This window comes from Delphinapterus leucas, chromosome 11 (assembly GCF_059928025.1).
Source record: "Delphinapterus leucas isolate spDelLeu-1000000601 "Yukka" chromosome 11, BTC_Dleu_Yukka2, whole genome shotgun sequence".
NCBI classification, from domain to species: domain Eukaryota; kingdom Metazoa; phylum Chordata; class Mammalia; order Artiodactyla; family Monodontidae; genus Delphinapterus; species Delphinapterus leucas.
The window spans coordinates 40,791,725-40,810,906 of NC_143139.1; the positions used below are offsets into that span (position 1 = coordinate 40,791,725).

At 37.6% G+C, this 19,182-nt stretch overlaps 1 protein-coding gene across 4 annotated transcripts in view; it reads right to left on the bottom strand.

Annotated features, from left to right (window-relative positions):
• Positions 1–2,643: 2,643 nt before the first annotated feature.
• TFCP2 (transcription factor CP2) overlaps positions 2,644–19,182 on the bottom strand; it is a 51,335-nt gene continuing 34,796 nt past the window's right edge. For 2 of the 4 annotated variants that reach the window (XM_089920722.1, XM_022572155.2), the window contains 13 exons: positions 18,734–18,810; positions 17,722–17,827; positions 15,311–15,417; positions 14,126–14,278; positions 13,295–13,405; positions 12,326–12,414; positions 10,397–10,445; positions 9,918–10,011; positions 8,969–9,059; positions 6,778–6,902; positions 6,196–6,338; positions 4,509–4,560; positions 2,644–4,094 (listed from right to left, as the gene is read on the bottom strand). In XM_089920722.1, coding sequence (XP_089776848.1) covers positions 4,057–4,094; positions 4,509–4,560; positions 6,196–6,338; positions 6,778–6,902; positions 8,969–9,059; positions 9,918–10,011; positions 10,397–10,445; positions 12,326–12,414; positions 13,295–13,405; positions 14,126–14,278; positions 15,311–15,417; positions 17,722–17,827; positions 18,734–18,810 — 1,235 coding nt within the window. In that variant the 3' untranslated portion in view covers positions 2,644–4,056. The remainder of the gene's footprint in view (positions 4,095–4,508; positions 4,561–6,195; positions 6,339–6,777; positions 6,903–8,968; positions 9,060–9,917; positions 10,012–10,396; positions 10,446–12,325; positions 12,415–13,294; positions 13,406–14,125; positions 14,279–15,310; positions 15,418–17,721; positions 17,828–18,733; positions 18,811–19,182) is intronic. The other 2 variants (XM_022572157.3, XM_022572156.2) reach the window with 2 other exon arrangements.

A 19,182-nucleotide genomic window follows, 5' to 3' on the forward strand; every position in this document is an offset into this window, starting at 1 on the left:
CTGGAAGTGAAGAGGAAAGATGTGGAAAAAAGAAGGAAGTAGAAATAGATGGAAATTCAAGGTCAAAGGCAAAATACAAAGTCCTTAAAGAAGCATAGAGGAGAAATAAAGTATTAACAAAACAGAAAACAAGTGCTGATGGCATTAACCTCACATCACACAGGGCATCTTTCTTCCTTATTTAAGTCTTGGAGTTTGTATAATGAAACAATAATTTAATCACAAACTAAAAATAAATATTCTAGCAGGAAAAGCCTTAGGTCACGACTAAGAAAATAGAGCATTTTTAGGAGAAGCAGAAGAATGAAGCAGGATTACTTTATACGAACTAGTATATAAAAAGGTGCAGCTAGGTGGGGCATTTGTGCCATTCCTGCTGAGACTTGGGAGTTCTCATAACAGAGCAGCAGAGGCCATAACAGATCAAATTCCCATACAGGAACCATCCATGGCCAAGTAAGACAACTAAAGATTCAGAAAAATGATAAAAAGGCTCAACTGCAGCTCTCAGGTCCCAAGTTATCTGGAATTGTTAGGTATTGGCCAGAGAAAAAAGCTTCAGTGAAGGAGGAGAAACTCGGTCTCGTTTTCAAATATTGGCACCTGAAATTTGTGTTACTTTCAAAACTGAATGCTGAAGCTTCAGTCAATCCTTCATGTAGTTTGAAGATAGCCCAAATCTCTGCAGCAACCCTATATGAAAGACTTCCTCAGGAGACTTGGAGATACAAAGGGTTTTCAGAACACTCTTTCATTAGGCCTAAATGAGAAATGGCGAGGCTCATTATGTCAAGCCTTCTTCACTTGCCATGCTCCTCCAACTCACAGTGGTGAGATCATGCCCTGCCCCTCACAGCGTACCCAGTGCCTGACTTCCAGGAATCACGTCTGCCCCCTCAAGAGAACCTCACCTTCTCAGGTCTTTCACTCTACTTACTTGTCTTATATCTGTCGTACTGTAATCTCTTTCCAGACAAGATGACCACCCCCATTTCCCCTCCCTTTAAGTGGCGTCTTAAGTAAATCATATATGTGGGCAAACATTCTTATTATTGGGGCATAATATTGAACAATCTTATTACTTAATACCCACATTTTACGTAGTGACTGGTATTCAGTCCTTAAGAGTTCTGCAGTGACCCTTTTACTTCCCAATGGCTCCCTTTTAACTATCAAGTCTTTATACAATAGATTCTTCTAGATGGAACCTATTATACTTCAAGGAAACAGTACAGACAATACTAAGTTAAACAGGATGCTACTCCACTTCTCAGGAGGGTCTAAAATCTAACCATTCTCCTTCTCATATACCCTCACCCTAATGGAAACATTAAACCATCTCCTTTATTTTAAATATCAACCATCACATGGTTAAAGAGGTAAAATCCAGCAAATTTTACTTTTAGGAATATATCTTAGAGATACACACAAAAAACTTATGAGAATACATGTTTAAATGGGCTTAACCTAAAAGGCATCCATAAGGAATGACCATTTCTTTTTTCCAAAAGAATGATGTCAGGGCTTCCCTGGTGGCACAGTGGTTGAGAGTCTGCCTGCCGATGCAGGGTACACGGGATCGTGCCCCGGTCCGGGAGGATCCCACATGCGGCGGAGCGGCTGGGCCCGTGAGCCATGGCCAATGAGCCTGCGCATCCGGAGCCTGTGTTCCGCCACGGGAGAGGCCACAACAGTGAGAGGCCCGCGTACCGCAAAAAAAAAAAAAAAAAAAAAAAAAGAATGATGTCAAACTATAAATCCTAACATAGAAAGATGTTCAAGACATATTAAACATAAAAAGAAAACTGCAGATCATTAGTACTACATGAGCCCATCTGGGTGTGTGTGTGTGAGAGAGAGAGAGAGAGGGAGGGAAAGAGAGAAACTTTTTTGCAATGGCTACCTCTATAGAGTGGGACAAGGAGATAAGTACCTTTCTTTATTGTTTGAATTTATCACTTTGTGTATTACTTTCATCATGAAAAAGCTAGTTTAAAATTTTCATTTAACTGCAAGGGTCAATAGTGAACAAATGCAATTTTTTAAAGCAAGTTGAATAATTACAATGTTCTATCACTACACCAATTCTTACCAATTATATGGCATTAGCACTATAAATATTTGTTTGAAGCTAAAGAAAGCCTAAGAGATTTTCTAGTTAATCTGAGGATCTATGATTACAAACTTACATAAATTCATTTCTATATAAATCTGAAAACTACTCTTAAAAAACCCTCTATCTCCAAGTAAAAATTAGTAAGTGTAAATTTATAGTAAATATATTAATAGAATTCTGTGTATCATTTACAGTAAACAAGAGTCACAGATTCAGATTTAGAAGGGACCGTAAAAGTCCAACCCTCCCAGCCTAACATTCAGAAAGAATTGGAATAAATAAATAAAAATAAAAAACAGCAGCCTACTGGGGAGAGAGCTGACTTCCCTGGGCTGAGAACCAGTCCTACGAACATAATACAATTAGAAATGTCCCCCCAGAATGGGGACATCTGGTAATCAGTCACTAAAAAAGTGTTTTGGCCTAATATGTCAAGTTGTCCAGGTCGATTTTAAACAAGTCATTTGACTTAATTTTCTGGTTTCAAAATTTTCAATTTCTTTCAAACCAAAAGAAAACAGACCATGTTGAAGGTGGATTTTAATGAACGAAAATCTCTGTATAAAAACATTTAAACTTTATCAAATGCTTTAAAAATACACACACACACAGATTCAAATCCAATACAGAATCTTTTGAACATTATCATTTTCACCTCAGCATAACATGTAGAGGGATTTCTGGATAAAACTTTACATGTGAAAAAAGACCCATAGTCTTACACATGCACACACACAAGAGCACACAATCACAATCAGGAAGAACTAAAGTATATGGTAAGAATGCAAACAGGATGGGAACGAATTTCTTGTAAAGCTTATATAAAAGAACGCTACATGAGTAAAAGAACTTTCTGTACCAAGAGAAGATGCAGAGAGGGGAAAGAGAAAGCAGAGGTTAGTCTAACTCACTAATAGTTTGAGAAGGTCATTCAAGAACAGTGAATTTGGGGAGCTACAGATAATCCCTAGTTTTCACCACCTCAAATTCTGTGAATCTGATAACTGATGATGCTTTGAAAGTGTCTATGTTTTCATTTTTTGGTAGGTCTTGACTTGTTCATCATTATTTAGGTGTGGTTCGTCCCTTTTGGTGTTAATTCCTCAGTTCTCGCTCAGTGTTAGATCCGAGACACCAGAAGAGCCACAGTAGGAAACGGTGGCAAGCACAGAGGACTGCAAGGGTGGCAGTCACGGATGGCAGTTAATAAGAGCCAGACGGCCTGGGTTTGCATTTCAGTGTCACTAGCTGTTAGCTGCCTGTTACTCAGCAAGCTCCTCGGCCACTCTGTCTCCATTTCCTCATCTTCAATTAGGGATCATTATTACCTACTGCATATAGGGCTATTAAGAGGATTTAAACAAGGTAATCTATTTAAAGAATTTATCACACTGCCTCACACAACTAAATGTGCAATAAATGTTACCTAAAATTACTATTAGTCATAGAATTACAGGGGAATCAAAAGAAGAATTTTCTTCTTTCTCCATATTTCTCTTTAATGAGGTTTTTCAGGGGCAAAAAAGGTTGAGGATCTAGTCTTATGAATATAGATGTTTGCTTTTATGTTAGAAAAAAAAATTACATGGCTCCATATCACAAAATTTAACATCTTTCCATTAAACATCACACAATTCTCATCATCATTATGTCCTACACACACCCTAAATGATGTGGAGTTTCTATTGATATTCAACAACAATAGGGTCCAGAAATTTTAAATAAGAAATCGTTGCAGAAATGCATGTTGGGCAATAATCTGTGGGTGCCCTAAGAGCCTGGGCCAACACAGATGCCTGGGATTCTGCCTCCAAGGCCTGGACACAGTCAGATGGGTAAGGTTCTTGCAGCCCTTCGAAGCTCCATTTGCGACCCCTTCAAGAGGGGAGTTCCCAATAGGTGAAAGCAGCAGCAGCCACTGAGGATGGAATGCCCCGCACCTACTTCAGTATGATGTGATAGCTATCATTGGTTTCTGCTGTAAAAAAAAAAAAGAAGAACAAAGAACAAAGAATAATCTTTAGTTACCTCTAAAACACAGCAGGAGAAAAATACATGTGGTAAGGTTCTTTAGAGAAAGAAAAAACAGAAGGACAGAGGGCAGTATACTTAATTATCACAGAATACTTGTAATAAACATGCATTATAAGAACAGCATGCCTCCGTTTCATCCTTTGTCCATGGAAGGTGGAAGAAAATGGCAGGAAGTCATCAGTTACACTGTCTACTCTAATAATGGCAAGAAGCCAATTCATAAAAAGGAACAATCTCTAATAATGTCACTTCCTTTACCTCAAATATGGCAGTTAATACTTTCCCTCTCTCCTCAAAGTACTATAAAAAAAACCCTCAAACTCCTTCGAGAAAGGCATTTGTCTTACTACTTCATTACCTTTCATTGTGTCCAGAATAAAACAGGCTTCTTCCTGAAAGTTCTGTATCATCTGAAAAAAGCAAGAAGTTTTGCTGATTATTAAAACCTTGGTTTGCTATATTTATTTTGCCTGTGTGTTTATTATACTAGATATAAGTGAAGAATAATCCTTTGTTTTGTTTTCTCTCCTATTTCGTTTTCAAAAGCTTTAAAAGCTAAGCATTCTAAAACAGCTTTCTTAAAATTCGAGTGTGCATTTTCCTGGGCTAACCCCCAAGACTTTCCAAGGGGCACACAGATACAGATAGGCCCATATGGGAGGAATTAAACTTCCATATCTGTTCTTTCCTAAAACCATCTGAGAACCTCTTCAGTCTTCCTTTCCCACTTCCCTTCTCAAACTCCCTTTTCCCATTTTATAAAATAAAGGCAAGAGTTTCACCTTCTTGAAATCCTATGAAGATGCACTGCCCTGGAGTATAAAAGCCTCCAGGATGCAGAAGTGTAATTGCAAACGGGAACTCAAATGACTGGGTAATAAAGTCTTATTTTCAATTCTTTCACCAGAATTGAAGTGATCTAATCACAAATTGTCAAATGACAGATGATTCAAAATAATTTTTGATAATATCACTATGCAATTTTTGGCACATAACTCAGAAGTTAAAAAAAAAAAATCCAGCAATGCTGTTACAGCAAACTCCATCCATTCCTGTCTATCAATTTATATGGAACAGATTCCACAGCACTTATATCTAGGGGAAAAAAAACGGGATGGAATTGATGCTGAACTCTATTTCATTCTGGCAATCAACAGGCAGTATTTATCTATCGATGAATTAACTGTCTGTGGGAGGGAGGGTAAGGAATCGAGTAATCTCATCCATCTCATTAATAGATGCACTTTTATTGTATTTTATTTTATTTATTTATTTTTGGCCACACCGTACGGCTTGCGGGATCTCAGTTCCCCAACCGGGGATTGAACCCCAGGCCCTGGCACTGAAAGCTGAGAATCCTAACCACTAGGCTACCAGGGAACTCCCTAGATGCACTAATGCATTAATAAATTTTTTCTTAATGTTTAATAATTACTTATCAAAACATATAATACATTTATGTTATTTTAATCCATTGTATAATTATGGTGATAATTCTATTCAGAAGAGATATTTTTTACTTTTATTGAAGCAAATTTTTGTTTTAAAGAAATATGGTAGGATAATTAATAAAAGATATTCAAGCATAAAGGTAGGTTATGGTAAGATGAAATTCTATGGAGGAAGTGAATGAAAATATGAGTTTAACGAAGCAGAGAAATGATATAAAAATTCTGTTAAAAAAGTATATTCATGTATTTTTTTAAACAGATGACAGTATTAAATTACTCTTGTATTTAGGTTACATGGAATATAGCTAGAGTAGTGAAGTAATCATTTCATTTTTAAATGTCATATAATATGCCCAGAAATGACATCTTTTGCAACTATTTAAACTTAAAACAAAAAATTTTAAGTCAACCTAAAAACGTGCAAGGGGATACACAGTTTTAAAACATCATTGTAGGAGGTAAGCAAACAAAAACATTTGAAAACCTCTTGTCTTAGAAAACAGAGCACTCTGCCCCAGTAGAACAGTTCCTGCTCCTGTCATCTGCCCAGACAAATCACTGTCGTCTGGTGAGTCAGCTGTGCTGAAAATCTACCTCGTCACTAATGAGCACATGGATTCCTGTGGGCCCCTGCTTGTAGATCTGGCTGATCTGGCAAGGGGAAATGCTGAAAAGCTGAGCGATTTTTTCTGTCAGTTCAACAGCTGTCAGTTCTTCTAGGTAGATGGCATGGTAAACTGCAAAAAGGAGAAAGCAAAGGCAGTCAGTACAAAGTGTCTCTGGTCTTAAATGTAATCTGATCACTAGGAATGCCCACTTTCCTGAAGGACTCAGAGGCAGACTGCCTGAATTGAAATGTCAGCTCAACCACTCGCTAGCTGTGTGTGACCTGGGGCAAGTTACTTAACATCCCTAAGCCTCATCTTCCTCATCGAAATGTTGGCAAAAACAATAAAATCTACTGCAAAGAGGAAACACCGGTTGTAAAAATTAAAACATGTAAACGTGCAGAGAATAGTGCCGGGCATATATTAGGAACTCAATAAACATTAGCAATTACCATATTCCTTCTAGCAAATGCTGAATCTGCTGTTTGATAAATTCCCATCACACATGCTCATAAGTCATCTCTTCATTTTTCTTCATATCTGTCCTGGCCTGTGCAGAACGACCTACCGAAGAAAGTACCATTTGAGTCTCCATCCTCATGCTTCTGCTGCTGCTGCTGCTGCTGTTGCTGCTGCTCCCTCAGCTGCAAGGATTCCTGACAAACGTAAATGGTTAGCCTTGGGCGCACCATCCTAAGGAGGAAAAAAGAAAGCTGTTACTCAACTCTTTCATGGTGAGCACATTTTAAGAACTTGTGTGTCTACATTTTAGCTCCCCACTGGTGTGTGTGTGTGTTTAACTGAATTCATTCCAACAGAAGCCCTCATATAAACCTCTGGTTTTCCTTGAAAAATCAGATCTGGTGATCCAAGGCCCCCATTCTTACAAAACACCCAATCAGCTGTTCTACTTGCGTGGTGCATGCATTCTTCAGTACCCCCCAGACTTGACTGTCACTCATTTACATGTGGTCTCTGTAGTCATTTGAGTTTGTAACCTTTGATGTAAAGGTTAGAAAGATTCAAAATGTGTGAGCCACTGTTTTGTGGGTCAGTTCAAGACATACCTTCTATTGATACTTAAAAGTACCAACAAGATAAACTAGAAAATCTTATTTCCCTCATTATCTTCTCCTAAGCGTCTTTAGCCTTCTTTCTGTTCTTTCTTCTTAGACAACAATATTGAATTACCTCTTGCTCTGATCATCTGATTCCTTCCTATTTCTAAATGCTCTGTAGGTAATACTTTTTTTTTTTAAATTATTTATTTTTGGCTGTGTTGGGTTTTCACTGCTGCGTGCGGGCTTTCTCCAGTTGCGGCGAGCATGGGCTACTCTTCGTTGCAGTGTGCGGGTTTCTCATTGTGGTGGCTTCTCATTGCGGAGCATGGGCTCTAGGCGCGCGGGCTTTAGTAGTTGCGGCACGCGGGCTCAGTAGTTGTGGCTCACGGGCTCTAGAGCACAGGCTCAGTAATTGTGGCACACGAGCTTAGCTGCTCCGCGGCATGTGGGATCTTCCCAGACCAGGGCTCAAACCCGTGTCCCCTGCATTGGCAGGCTGATTCTCAACCACTGCGCCACCAGGGAAGCTCCTCTGTAGGTAATACTTTTAAAAATGAAAGATCCATTCTTTTCCTTCCAGTCATCAACCCTTGAATTTCACCTCTTTCCTTAAAAGTTTCCAACTTGGGCTTCCCTGGTGGCGCAGTGGTTGAGAATCTGCCTGCCAATGCGGGGAACACGGGTTCGAGCCCTGGTCTGGGAAGATCCCACATGCCACGGAGCAACTAGGCCCGTGCGCCATGGCCGCTGAGCCTGCGCGTCTGGAGCCTGTGCTCCGCAACAAGAGAAGGCCGCGACAGTGAGAGGCCCGCGCACCGCGATGAAGAGTGACCCCCCTGCTCGCCGCAACTAGAGAAGGCCCTCACACAGAAACGAAGATCCAACACAGCCAAAATTAATAAATTTATTTTTTAAAAAAGTTTCCAACTTGATTCAATTATCTCTTGTAATATACACAAACACAAATACTTCACAATCTGTTTCATTATTTAGTCACTGATTTGGTTCTATGGCACTGACCTGTATTTTTTTCCATCAATATTACTACTTCCTATTTTAAACTGTAAATCCCAAACAGAGACTAGAAATTCCTCTGTATTACATGTAATATTTGTAAGCAGACACTTAAGCAATTCCTACCCAAACTTAAGAATAATCTCTTCTTTAGTAAAACTGAGTTCAGGACCTTTGCACCCACTGTTTCTTCTGCATAGAATGTTCTTCCCTCATGACTCCAAAGCTTCCATCCTTCTCATAACTCAGTTTAAATGCCCCCTCCTCAGAGAGGTCTTTCCTGACTATATTCTGTACTCTGTAGGCCACAACCTTATTTTTGTTTGTTTGTTTTGTTTTCCTTCAAAATACTTATCACTATTCAAAATACTTATAGTTTATAATCTTCATCTCTCTCCCCATCAGAAAGCTCATCAATGTATCACCAAAGCCTAATGGCTCATAACAGGGACAATGGATATTTAACTGAATGAAAAAAACTAATGAAAAATGGAGTATCATGAGGAACTCCTTGGATCAAGTACAGGAAAAGATATTTTTCATCTTTATTCGGCACAAAGCTGGCATTCGAAAAGAATGTTTCGACAAGATGTATTTAGCTGTACAAAAAGTATTGCGAAGAGTCCCTGAATCCAAATCCATTTGAAATCCAGCCCCACTGATATTTTAACACTAATTACATACCGGCCTTTCAATGCATTAAAAAGTCTGATTCCATCTGCAGGGCCACAGATTTGAATCACATCATCTCTAGTTAGCTTCAATAAATCTGCCCCTGGAATAAATATAAGAAAATGGGTGATAAAGGCAAAGATTCTCCTTGTTAATGACTTAAAATGGACTCTGTTACAGGACACCTCATTACTAGTATGCTACAGTCATAATCTCTTGCATGGCATATAAGGCCCTCCATGACCCGGCCCCTGCATCCTCTCCCACCTCAATTCCCACCCAATTAACTTATTCATTTAACCCTATGCTTTCATCATGCTGATCACGCCTAATGAGCAAGTTGTTCCTCCTGCCTGAAATATCCTTCCACTGTCTGACCAACAGACTCTTCCTCAGCCCTCAAGATATACCTCACGCATCACACATCACACATATTCCCAAACTCCAGAGCCTTACACTTATCTATTGCATTACAACTATTTGTTTACCTTTTTCAGGGTTTTATTTTGATTTGGGTTTTCTCTGATACTAGATGGTGACTGATCAGGAAATATGCCTTATCCATTTGTGTATTCCTACCATACCTGGTACACAGAAGATGCTAAATAAGAGTGGAATGTGCAAAGAAAACATAATATAGTGATATCAAGGGGAAAATTTCCGACCACCTGCAATGCTCCTTGATAAAATATTTTATGGATAATATATTTTAAAGTATTGTATAGAATAAATATTTTAAAATTAAAATGAGTTTAAACTAAGAGGTCTTTCTTTTTTGAGCATTTCACAGCACAGCTGCAGCTGGTGAGAAAGTCTGAAGGGTTCAATGAAATTCATTTAATCAGAAAAACGCATTAAGATCTCCCCCCTCTACACACAAAACAACACAGGGATACCAGGAGGCCCTGGAATGTAAAGGAAATCCCATGCTGGGGAAAACAAAAGGACAAGCAAATTTAACCTGAGAAGTTTGTAAAAAGCCTTGTGAATGTGGAAAAACGGTTTCGATGCAACCACTGCTGAGCCTCCTGAGGTGTGGTTGTTGGCAAGAGGTTCTGAAAGAGGGAAAGCATTTTTTTTTGTAACTAAATAGACTCAACTTTAAAAAGGTAAACGTTACATCATTAGGTAACAACAGCCAAATACACCCACATTCAGACAGGCTGAGTTTGCTTGGAAGTTGTTTATACATCAGTCTTCTTTCTCTAACCATGCAAGATATCCATGGAATTCCATCCTTATCTTCCCCACTAGACTGAAAGTTCCTTAAATACAGCACAGTATCTGGTTCAGGCCAAAATTCAATAAATGTTTGCTTAGTGAATGAATAATACTCCCTAAAAGTTGGGCATTTCTACTGAATCACACAGTCACCAAAGTATTATCAGACATCAGACTATTAGACTATAATAACTGACATTTATATAACTTTAGACTTACATCTGTGACTGGAGGGGGTGGCTCTGGCTGGTGGTTTGGTGAACCATTTCTAAAGAAACATTTAAAATGAAAGGATGAGTTCATGACACATACTAGGGTTCATCGCCCATTCTTCATCATCGTAAGTCTTAAGCTAGAGATTTAAGGGAATCTGTGCTATCTCATAAAACATTCTTACTCTTGGATCCAATACTTCTATTATCTATTATTTTAGCATAAAGACTTTTGTGTGTTGGGGGGGGTGGTAGCAGCAGAAACTATGTCATTTTTTATTATTGAAGAAATTGAAAAAAATACCAAAATTCCAGTAAGTTGGGACTGATTAGATAAATTATGGCATAAACAATACTTAACATAAGCTTATTAGAATGTAAACTAAAAATATCAGAATATAAAAGTAATCAATATATTACTACTGTATGAAGTGTATAAATATACACACAGATACAGGAAAAAATTAGAATAAATAGTATACAATGCAATGTGATCACATACTTTTATAATAAAAAACACAATAATTATTTTTAAAATAGCTTCAAAAATTAGTGCTAATTTGTGATCCAAGGGTTATCTCCACAGCCTTGATCTTCCCCTATACTTCCTTTTGCTCTACAGATTGTCTCTCTTCCCTAATGATTACTTCTTTTATGGGAGAAAAATTTGAGCCTAATAATGAACTACATGACAGAAGAAAATTTTAAAACTCTCATTCTATATCATATTTTAAATTGCCTATAAGTAGACTGCATAATCCATAGTTTGGTAACAGATTTTTCTTTCAAAAAAGATCTTTTTCTTCTTCTTTTTTTTTATTTTGGCCTTAGCTGCAAAATTCAAATTCAGTTATCAAATTTAGTAATTAACTTATCTCAGGGCTCTAGTTATCTATTTTTCCTACAATTTCTACCTAGTTTTATTCTTAACTGTTACATTTTGAATATTTAAGCTACTTTTTTTTTTTTTTTTTTGGCCGCACTGCATGGGCTGTGGGATTCTAGTTCCCGATCAGGGATTGAACCCGTGCCCCTGCGGTGGAAGCACAGAGTCCCAGCCACTGGACCGCCAGAGACTTCCCTAAACAACCTTAATTAAATACTTGCAGAAGTAGGATGAACATAGAGCCTAAATAAATTCAAAAACGAACATCACAACCAAACAATATACTCACACATTTCACAACCTAACTATTTCACATTTCAATATGACCTATGTAGAATATGTGTTAAATGCTGGAACTATAAGACAACTTTCTTTAACTGGAGTAGGCGTCTATACCAACTTTCAATTATCTCTGATGGTAAAACACAGTAAGACTAAATGCGTCCCACAGATAATTCCCAAACTTCATTTTGGCTCTCATCTTCACCTTCTTCCCCCAATTATCAAAGATTCATAATAATTAGGTGTTGGGATCATTCTTAATAAGTAACCAAACAGATTTTACTGTTTGCACAACTGTGTTTCAATTCCCAACGACCACTCTGATCAGGAAGTGAAATAACTTTAAGAGAAGCAGTAAGAGGGAGAAGGGAAAAACCCAGAAAATCCATTCCCTGAATCACTAAAAACTGACCATAAATGCTGTTTCCTAATAGTGGGGAAAAGGGAATTCCCTGGAGGTCCAGAGGTTAGGACTCTGCGCTCTCACTGCCGAGGGCCGTAAGGGCAATGAAAAACTAAATCCCATAAGCCTTGTGGCGTGGCCAAAAAAAATGAAATAAAATAAAATAAATAAATAATAGGGGGGAAAAAAGGCTACATAAAACTCTTTCAGTCTCTTTTGAAGATAACCCAAACCTCAGTTAATATATAAGTCCATCAAAGACTGACCAAATAGAAGGTCTTATTGATTTGGAAAGATTTTGTTTATGGAGACATAACAAAAGAATACATATTTAGGACAAACACAAGCCAATTTCCCAGACTTACCCTTCCCCAAGAGAAAAATTGTTATGGGAACTGTTGAAGCCAGGTGATGGGGAATTATTGACATATGTGATCTCGGGCCATGGAGAACACTAAAAACAAAGGACAACTTAGACACAGAAAGTACATTTGACTCTTTCAGTGTCAAAATTCCACAAAGATGTACTACTGTTACTCAAATGGCGCGTCTTTTTTTTTTTTTTTAATTTTATTGGAGTATAGTTGATTTACAATGTTGTATTAGTTTCAGGTATACAGCAAAGTGGATCAGTTATACATATATATATATCCACTCTTTTTAAGATTCTTTTCCCATATAGGCCATTACAGAATACTGAGTAGAGTTCCCTGTGCTATACAGTAGGTCCTTATTAGTTATCTATTTTTTATACAGTAGTGTGTATATGTCAATCCCAGTCTCCCAATTTATCCTTCCCCCAGCTTACCCCCTGGTAACCATAAGTTTGTTTTCTACATTTGTAACTCTATTTCTGTTTTGTAGATAAGTTCATCTGTCGAATAGCACATCTTGATTAGTAAATCTTAATTCCTCAGAGGCCCTCACAACTAAGAGGACAAGTACGTTTTGACCAGACTGGAAGTGATGTTTCTTTTTTTTTAAAATTGACATGAACATTGTATTAGTTTTAGGTATACAACATAATGATATATGTATACAGTTGACCCTTGAACAACGCAGGTATTAGGAGCACCGTCTCCCCCTCCACAGTCAGAAATCCGGGTATAACTTGACAGTCAGCCCTTTGTATCTGCATCCTTGGATTCAACGAACTGCAAACCATGTAGTACTGTAGTATATATTTAGTGGGAAAAAAAATCTATGTATAAATGAACCCATGCAGTTCAAACCTGTGTTGTTCAAGGGTCAACTGTATATTGCAAAATAATTGTATTTTTCTTTTAAGAGTAAAAAGTACTGATTGAAATTGTCACCAGAAGAAATCCTTTTACCTCTGTGAGTATAGTTGTCTCATAGGAAGGTTGATATTTCTCCTTCTCATGAGGCGTTCGTTTCTCCATTTTCTCCCTATCTGTTTTTTGTTTTCTGTCTGCACCTTTGGGCTAAAATGAGAAATATTTTGTTTCAAACTCACACACTCACCCTTTGACTCAACAATATTACTTCTACGAACTTAAAATAGTCACATGTGAAACAAAAAGGTATGTACAATGAGGTAAAGACAAGATCCATCATTACATCTAAGTCTGAAAATAGGATATTTAAATATGTGATGGAGTTGAAAAAGAATGAGAGATCTATAGCTACAGACGTGGAAACATCTCTAAAGCACATAGTTAACTGAAAAAAACAAGCTTCAAAACAATTCATATAATCCCATTTATGTTTCAAAGAAAAGAAAATATATGTATATCTAGGTACCTGTGTATATAAGAGCACAGAAGGGAACTAGAAAGATACATATGAAATTATTGACAGTGGTCACCTCTGGGGAGAGGTTGGGGAGTCAGGGTAAGAGTGGTAAAGGGGGACTTCAGTGTCATGCTCTGAATACTGCTGTATTAATGAATCTTTCGCAATGAGAAGGTATTTATCCATATGATATCCATATGATCCCCTTTCCAAGTTCCCCTTCTCCCATGACCATCCCTATTTAAATTTCTTTACCGGGCATATCAGTAATTATTTCAATAACTCTAATTTAGGCTGAGCTTTCCTAGTTTTTGAAGATGGGACAAGCTGACTTTCTCACTTGGTGACTAATGTTGCAAATGAAAGACGAGAGAGAAAGTTCCAAGGGCCAGCACAGCGCCCAGGAGTACCTTGAAGACTTTGATCTGGCAGCTGGCTGAGTGTAAGTGCTCAGTATATTCCCCGTTCTCATTCTCCTTGAAGGTATCGATTTGTACTCGAAATGGCACTCCCTTCTCTCCACCATGTTTCCTCATAGTGAACTCTGTGCTAATGCAATGCACCTGAAAAGAATACAACATCCAGCCAGGTTTCAGTACTGTTAGCTAGCCAAACCAGTCAGCAACATTTTTGGGGCAACTACTAACAGCAAAACCTTTAAACACCTACAAAAAAAACTTTTCCTCTCTTTTTGATCATGAAGAATTCACACTCTCATGAGGAAACGAGGAAAACTTAAACGATTTACAAGTGCAAACAAAGTAAATGTACAGATCTAATGTTAACAAAAAGCTACTGTGAGGAATTCATTAATCGTTTCAGAAAAGACAGAGTTAACATAAAAGAGAAATGGTTTCTGTTAGTAAAACTTTCCTGAACTTTAAGGTAGATTTTAGAAAGCACAGGCACCATCCATGCTGGGAACACAGTAAATATGAAAGCTCACAAGCAATAGGAAGAAAAAGGTTTGCTAGGCTACTGCATAAAGTCCAAGATCTTGGTAATCTTAATAGTGGAATCTTGGTTGACCAAATACTAGCTTGGGTAAGTTATTTTCTCTAAGCCTCAAGGACTATTCTTACAACACAGGATTATTTTTGAAAGTCTTAAGTAAAATCATGTATAAAAAGTATTTACTTAACACAGTGACTACCTGATGAGAAGTGCTCAAACTACCGGTTATCATACAAATAAACTCTAACAAATAAGACTTTTCAAGCAATCTACCCAAAGGACATAATCAGATATGCAAATCAAATTCTAAGTATAAAGATGTTCTAAATAACTTCTTGGATAATAGTGAAAAATTAGAACATTCTCAAAGCTAAATAATTGTTAGGTAAGCACATCCAAAGAATAAAATATTATGCAACCACTAGCAAGTATTTTTGAGAGAAACAAATAAATAAATTGGGGAAATTAGAAGAGCAATTCAGAAACTCCTCATTGCTTTCAGGCACATGTCGAGTAAGTCTGCACTTGTTGAGAGATTCAACCCTGTAAAGATTTCAAATTCAACATGTTTTATCCTTTAAGAACCAAACTGGTAGTAAGAGATCCTCTTCAAAACTGGAGCCCTATCTGCAGTGTCTTACCTGAATGAACACAGATGTCCTCTTTGCAGGGTCCCACAGGAACTCCACTGTATTTAGTTGGTTTGGATTAGCCCTAGGATCGATTATACCCACAGACATTGGGATATCTGAGAAACAAATGGTTATCATTGAACAATTCTGAGTGCTACTGGGTTTAAATAAGAAAGCACCGATTCTTACATTATTGGTCCCTAGTTACCAAGATTTTTGTGTATCATACCTTAAACCTTTTTTTGCCAATAAAAAGAGTTTGATTAGACCTAAAATTGACCTAAATACTTTCCTTTTAGGTATCTTTTTTCCATTTAAAAAAGTTTTTACAATAAGACAATTTAAAAGTAGTTTCCTTTTAATGTGCCAAAATTCTATTTAAAGATGGATTTAGTCTACACACTGGCTCTAGTGTCATGAAAAATTTAATTCACAATCTGTTTCACTAACAGTTTTAAGGTTAGTATTACTGCTAGAAGTAAACTAAGAGGACTGTCATAGAAGGATAAAGCAGAGTGTCTGAATAAAGGCAGAAAGTGTTGTATCACAAATATAAGTGGGGAAAATTTAACGTAACAATTGATGCTGACTTATGAAGTCATCAAAGAATCCTATAACAGAGTGACACATCTTATTCTCAGGAGGGAAGAAAAATGAATGGGCTTTAGAACTTTGCTTTCCATTCCATACGGCATATATTTAAATACCATTCCCTGACTTCTATTAATATTCAAACTGGGGGATAAGGCCAGGCTGATATTTATTATCATAACTATGCTATAAGTTTTCTACTGTTTTAGTTATCAATGATTCAAACAAGAAAGCATTAAGTGGGTTCCACTCCACAGCATTAGCTATGTTGGATTTATCCTAAAGCCAGTTTATCAAATATATATCAAGATATCTGTAGGAGAACCAGTGTTTTCTCAGATAAAAATAGTAGTACTTAGATTTGTTTAACAACTATGCTTACCAATAGGAGATGACAACCAATAAGAGATCAAAGACACAGATGCCAGAATTAAAAGTACATTCATGAAGAGAGGCTGCATGTGTGTTTGTAAAGATCCTTCCCTTTAGGATTTAAGAAAAAAAAATTCTTTTTTGTTTCATTCACTAGTTTGTTGTATTTTTTAGATTCCACATATAAGTGATATCATACAGCATTTGTCTTTCCCTATCTGACTTTTCACTTAGCATAATGACCTCCAAGTCCATCCATGTTGCTGCAAATGGTAAAATTTCATTCTTTTTTATGGCTAATATTCCATTGTGTGTATATCTGTGTATAAATATATATATGTATGTAAGTGTGTGTGTATGTGTATATATATATCTCACATCTTTTTTATACATTTATCTGTTGATGGACACTTAGGTTGCTTCCATATCTTGGCAACTGTAAATAATGCTGCTATGAACACTGGGGTGCATGTATCTTTTTTTTTGCGGTACGCGGGCCTCTCACTGTTGTGGCCTCTCCTGTTGCGGAGCACAGGCTCCGGACACACAGGCTCAGCGGCCATGGCTCACGGGCCCAGCCACTCCGCGGCATGTGGGATCTTCCTGGACTGGGGCACGAACCCGTATCCCCTGCATCATTAGGCGGACTCTCAACCACTGCGCCGCCAGGGAAGCCCCTGCATGTATCTTTTTGAATTGTTTTTGTTTCTTTTGGATATATACCCAGGAGTGGAATTGCTGGGTCATATGGTAGTTCTATTTTTAGTTTTTTGAGAAACCTCCATACTGTTTTCCATAGTGGCCGTACCAACTTACATTCCCACAACAGTGCACAAGGGTTCCCAAAAAGAAGGAAATCGTGGCACATGCTACTATATGTATGAATCTTGAGGATTATGGTAACTGAAATAACCCAATCACAAAAAAGACAAACACTGAATGATTTCACTTATCTGAGGCACCTACAGTAGTCACATTGATACAGACAAAAAGTAGAATGGTGGTTACCAGGGACTGGGGAGCGGAGGGAATGGGAAGTTATTGTTTCATGGGTACAGAGTTTCAGTTTTGCAAGATGAAAAAAGTTCTAGAGATGGATGGTAGTGACGATTGCACAACGATGTGAGTGTACTTAATGCAACTGAAATGTACACTTAAAAATGGCTAAAATGGTAAATTTTATGTTATGTATATTTTACCACAACTAAATTTAAAAAACAAAAACTTACCCTCAAGTTATGGATGCAACTGTTACAGAACTGAAGTGTCTACACTTTCAACTTCAGTTTTGGAATCATTATATCAGTAATTTCTTATGCTTAATCAATAACCACTTCTAGGTTCATGTTAACTGAGCCCCTGAAGCATTTTGAATCAAAGTAAACATCAAGGAAAGAAAACCAATTCTCAGACCATAGTTATAGGCATTTCCTGGGCAACAGATTCTCTTAACTTACCTATGTCAAGAATTCTATCTCCAGGTCGGTTCCACCTCCAGCCCTCCAGCTGCTGATGTTCAGTGTATTGTAGCCGTCTGTCATGGAACACGACACGGAATATACTCTAAAAGGAAGCAACAAAATCAAATGTTAACAGGATCCCTTAAAAATCAGTGCTGACAAAGGAAAACTAGCAGGAGTCACCCCCAGTTGGTTTCCAGACACAACTTAAAATTATTTTTCTTGAGACCTGTTTTACTCTAAAAACCCATACCATACTGTATTTCAAGGCAAACTTTATAATTGCTCAAATATAATCTATATTATAGTTAACTAGTACCATATTTAAAACTTGGCTTAAACATCAGCCCTGATTGGTAACTAGGCATAAAGGACTCCACTGGAAGCATTTCTACATGCCTCTACTGTTACCGTGTAACATCTGGCTCAGCTCTTCAGATACATATGAAAATCTCACCAAGTCCCCTGCTTGCTAACCCACCATACGACCTGTAAACATTGAGGGTAGGTAGGGGCTGTTTCCACCAACTTTCCTTTTGTGGAAGTGCCTATTACTATCCCTCTCATCATCTCCTACAGCAGCTGACCAAACTCCTCTGTCTCAGTTATACTGTGGCTTCATCCCTGTCAGTCCAGATTAAGAAAACTGCTATTCATCAACAGTAGCTTCTGGGTTCTCTGCTACTAGACCACGTATCCAAAGAGACACCGGAACTTCTCTAAAGATCTCAAAGAGGTGACTTTATTCCACCCCAAAAGAACTTCAATGAGCCATGAGACTCTCCTGACGTGGAGTGCTAAGCTTTCGTTTCTGCAGCTCTGAAAAATCCATGTGAACAGGTGGGCTCACTCTGACCCCAAAGAAGTAACACAGCAGTTTACCACTCTGCTAGCAAACTGTAGCAGGTAAGAGCTGCCCCCAAGCCCTTTATGAAAGAAAAAATATTAATCCAAAAAGGGTCAGTAAGAGGATATTATGGAGAGGAATGATTTACTTGTTTTCTTTTACCTTCACCAACTTGCCATTAATTTCTGGAAGTTCTCCAAGTTTCCTATTGTCTAGCATTCGGATTTCATAAGACTGGCCTAGAACAAAAAGTAACTACATATTATATTCATCAGAAATTAACTTCCCAAGATTCAGAAAGAATGAAATTCAGTTGGCTGAATATACAAGAGTATATAACATTATTAGTATTAGTAACAACCATAATCCTTTACTTTATGCTAGGCACAGTGCTAAGTGTTTTCATAAATTATATCATTTAACTGATACAATTCTCTAAGGTATTATCAATTCCAGTTTCACATATAAGGAAATTGAAACACAGAATTTAATCAACTTGTCCAAGGCCACACAACTGGTAAATAACAGAGCTGGATACAGTAATACTTCTCAGACAGTGACCACTGGGGATGTCCAGGGAACATGGATTAGAAAGAGGGAGACTGGAACTA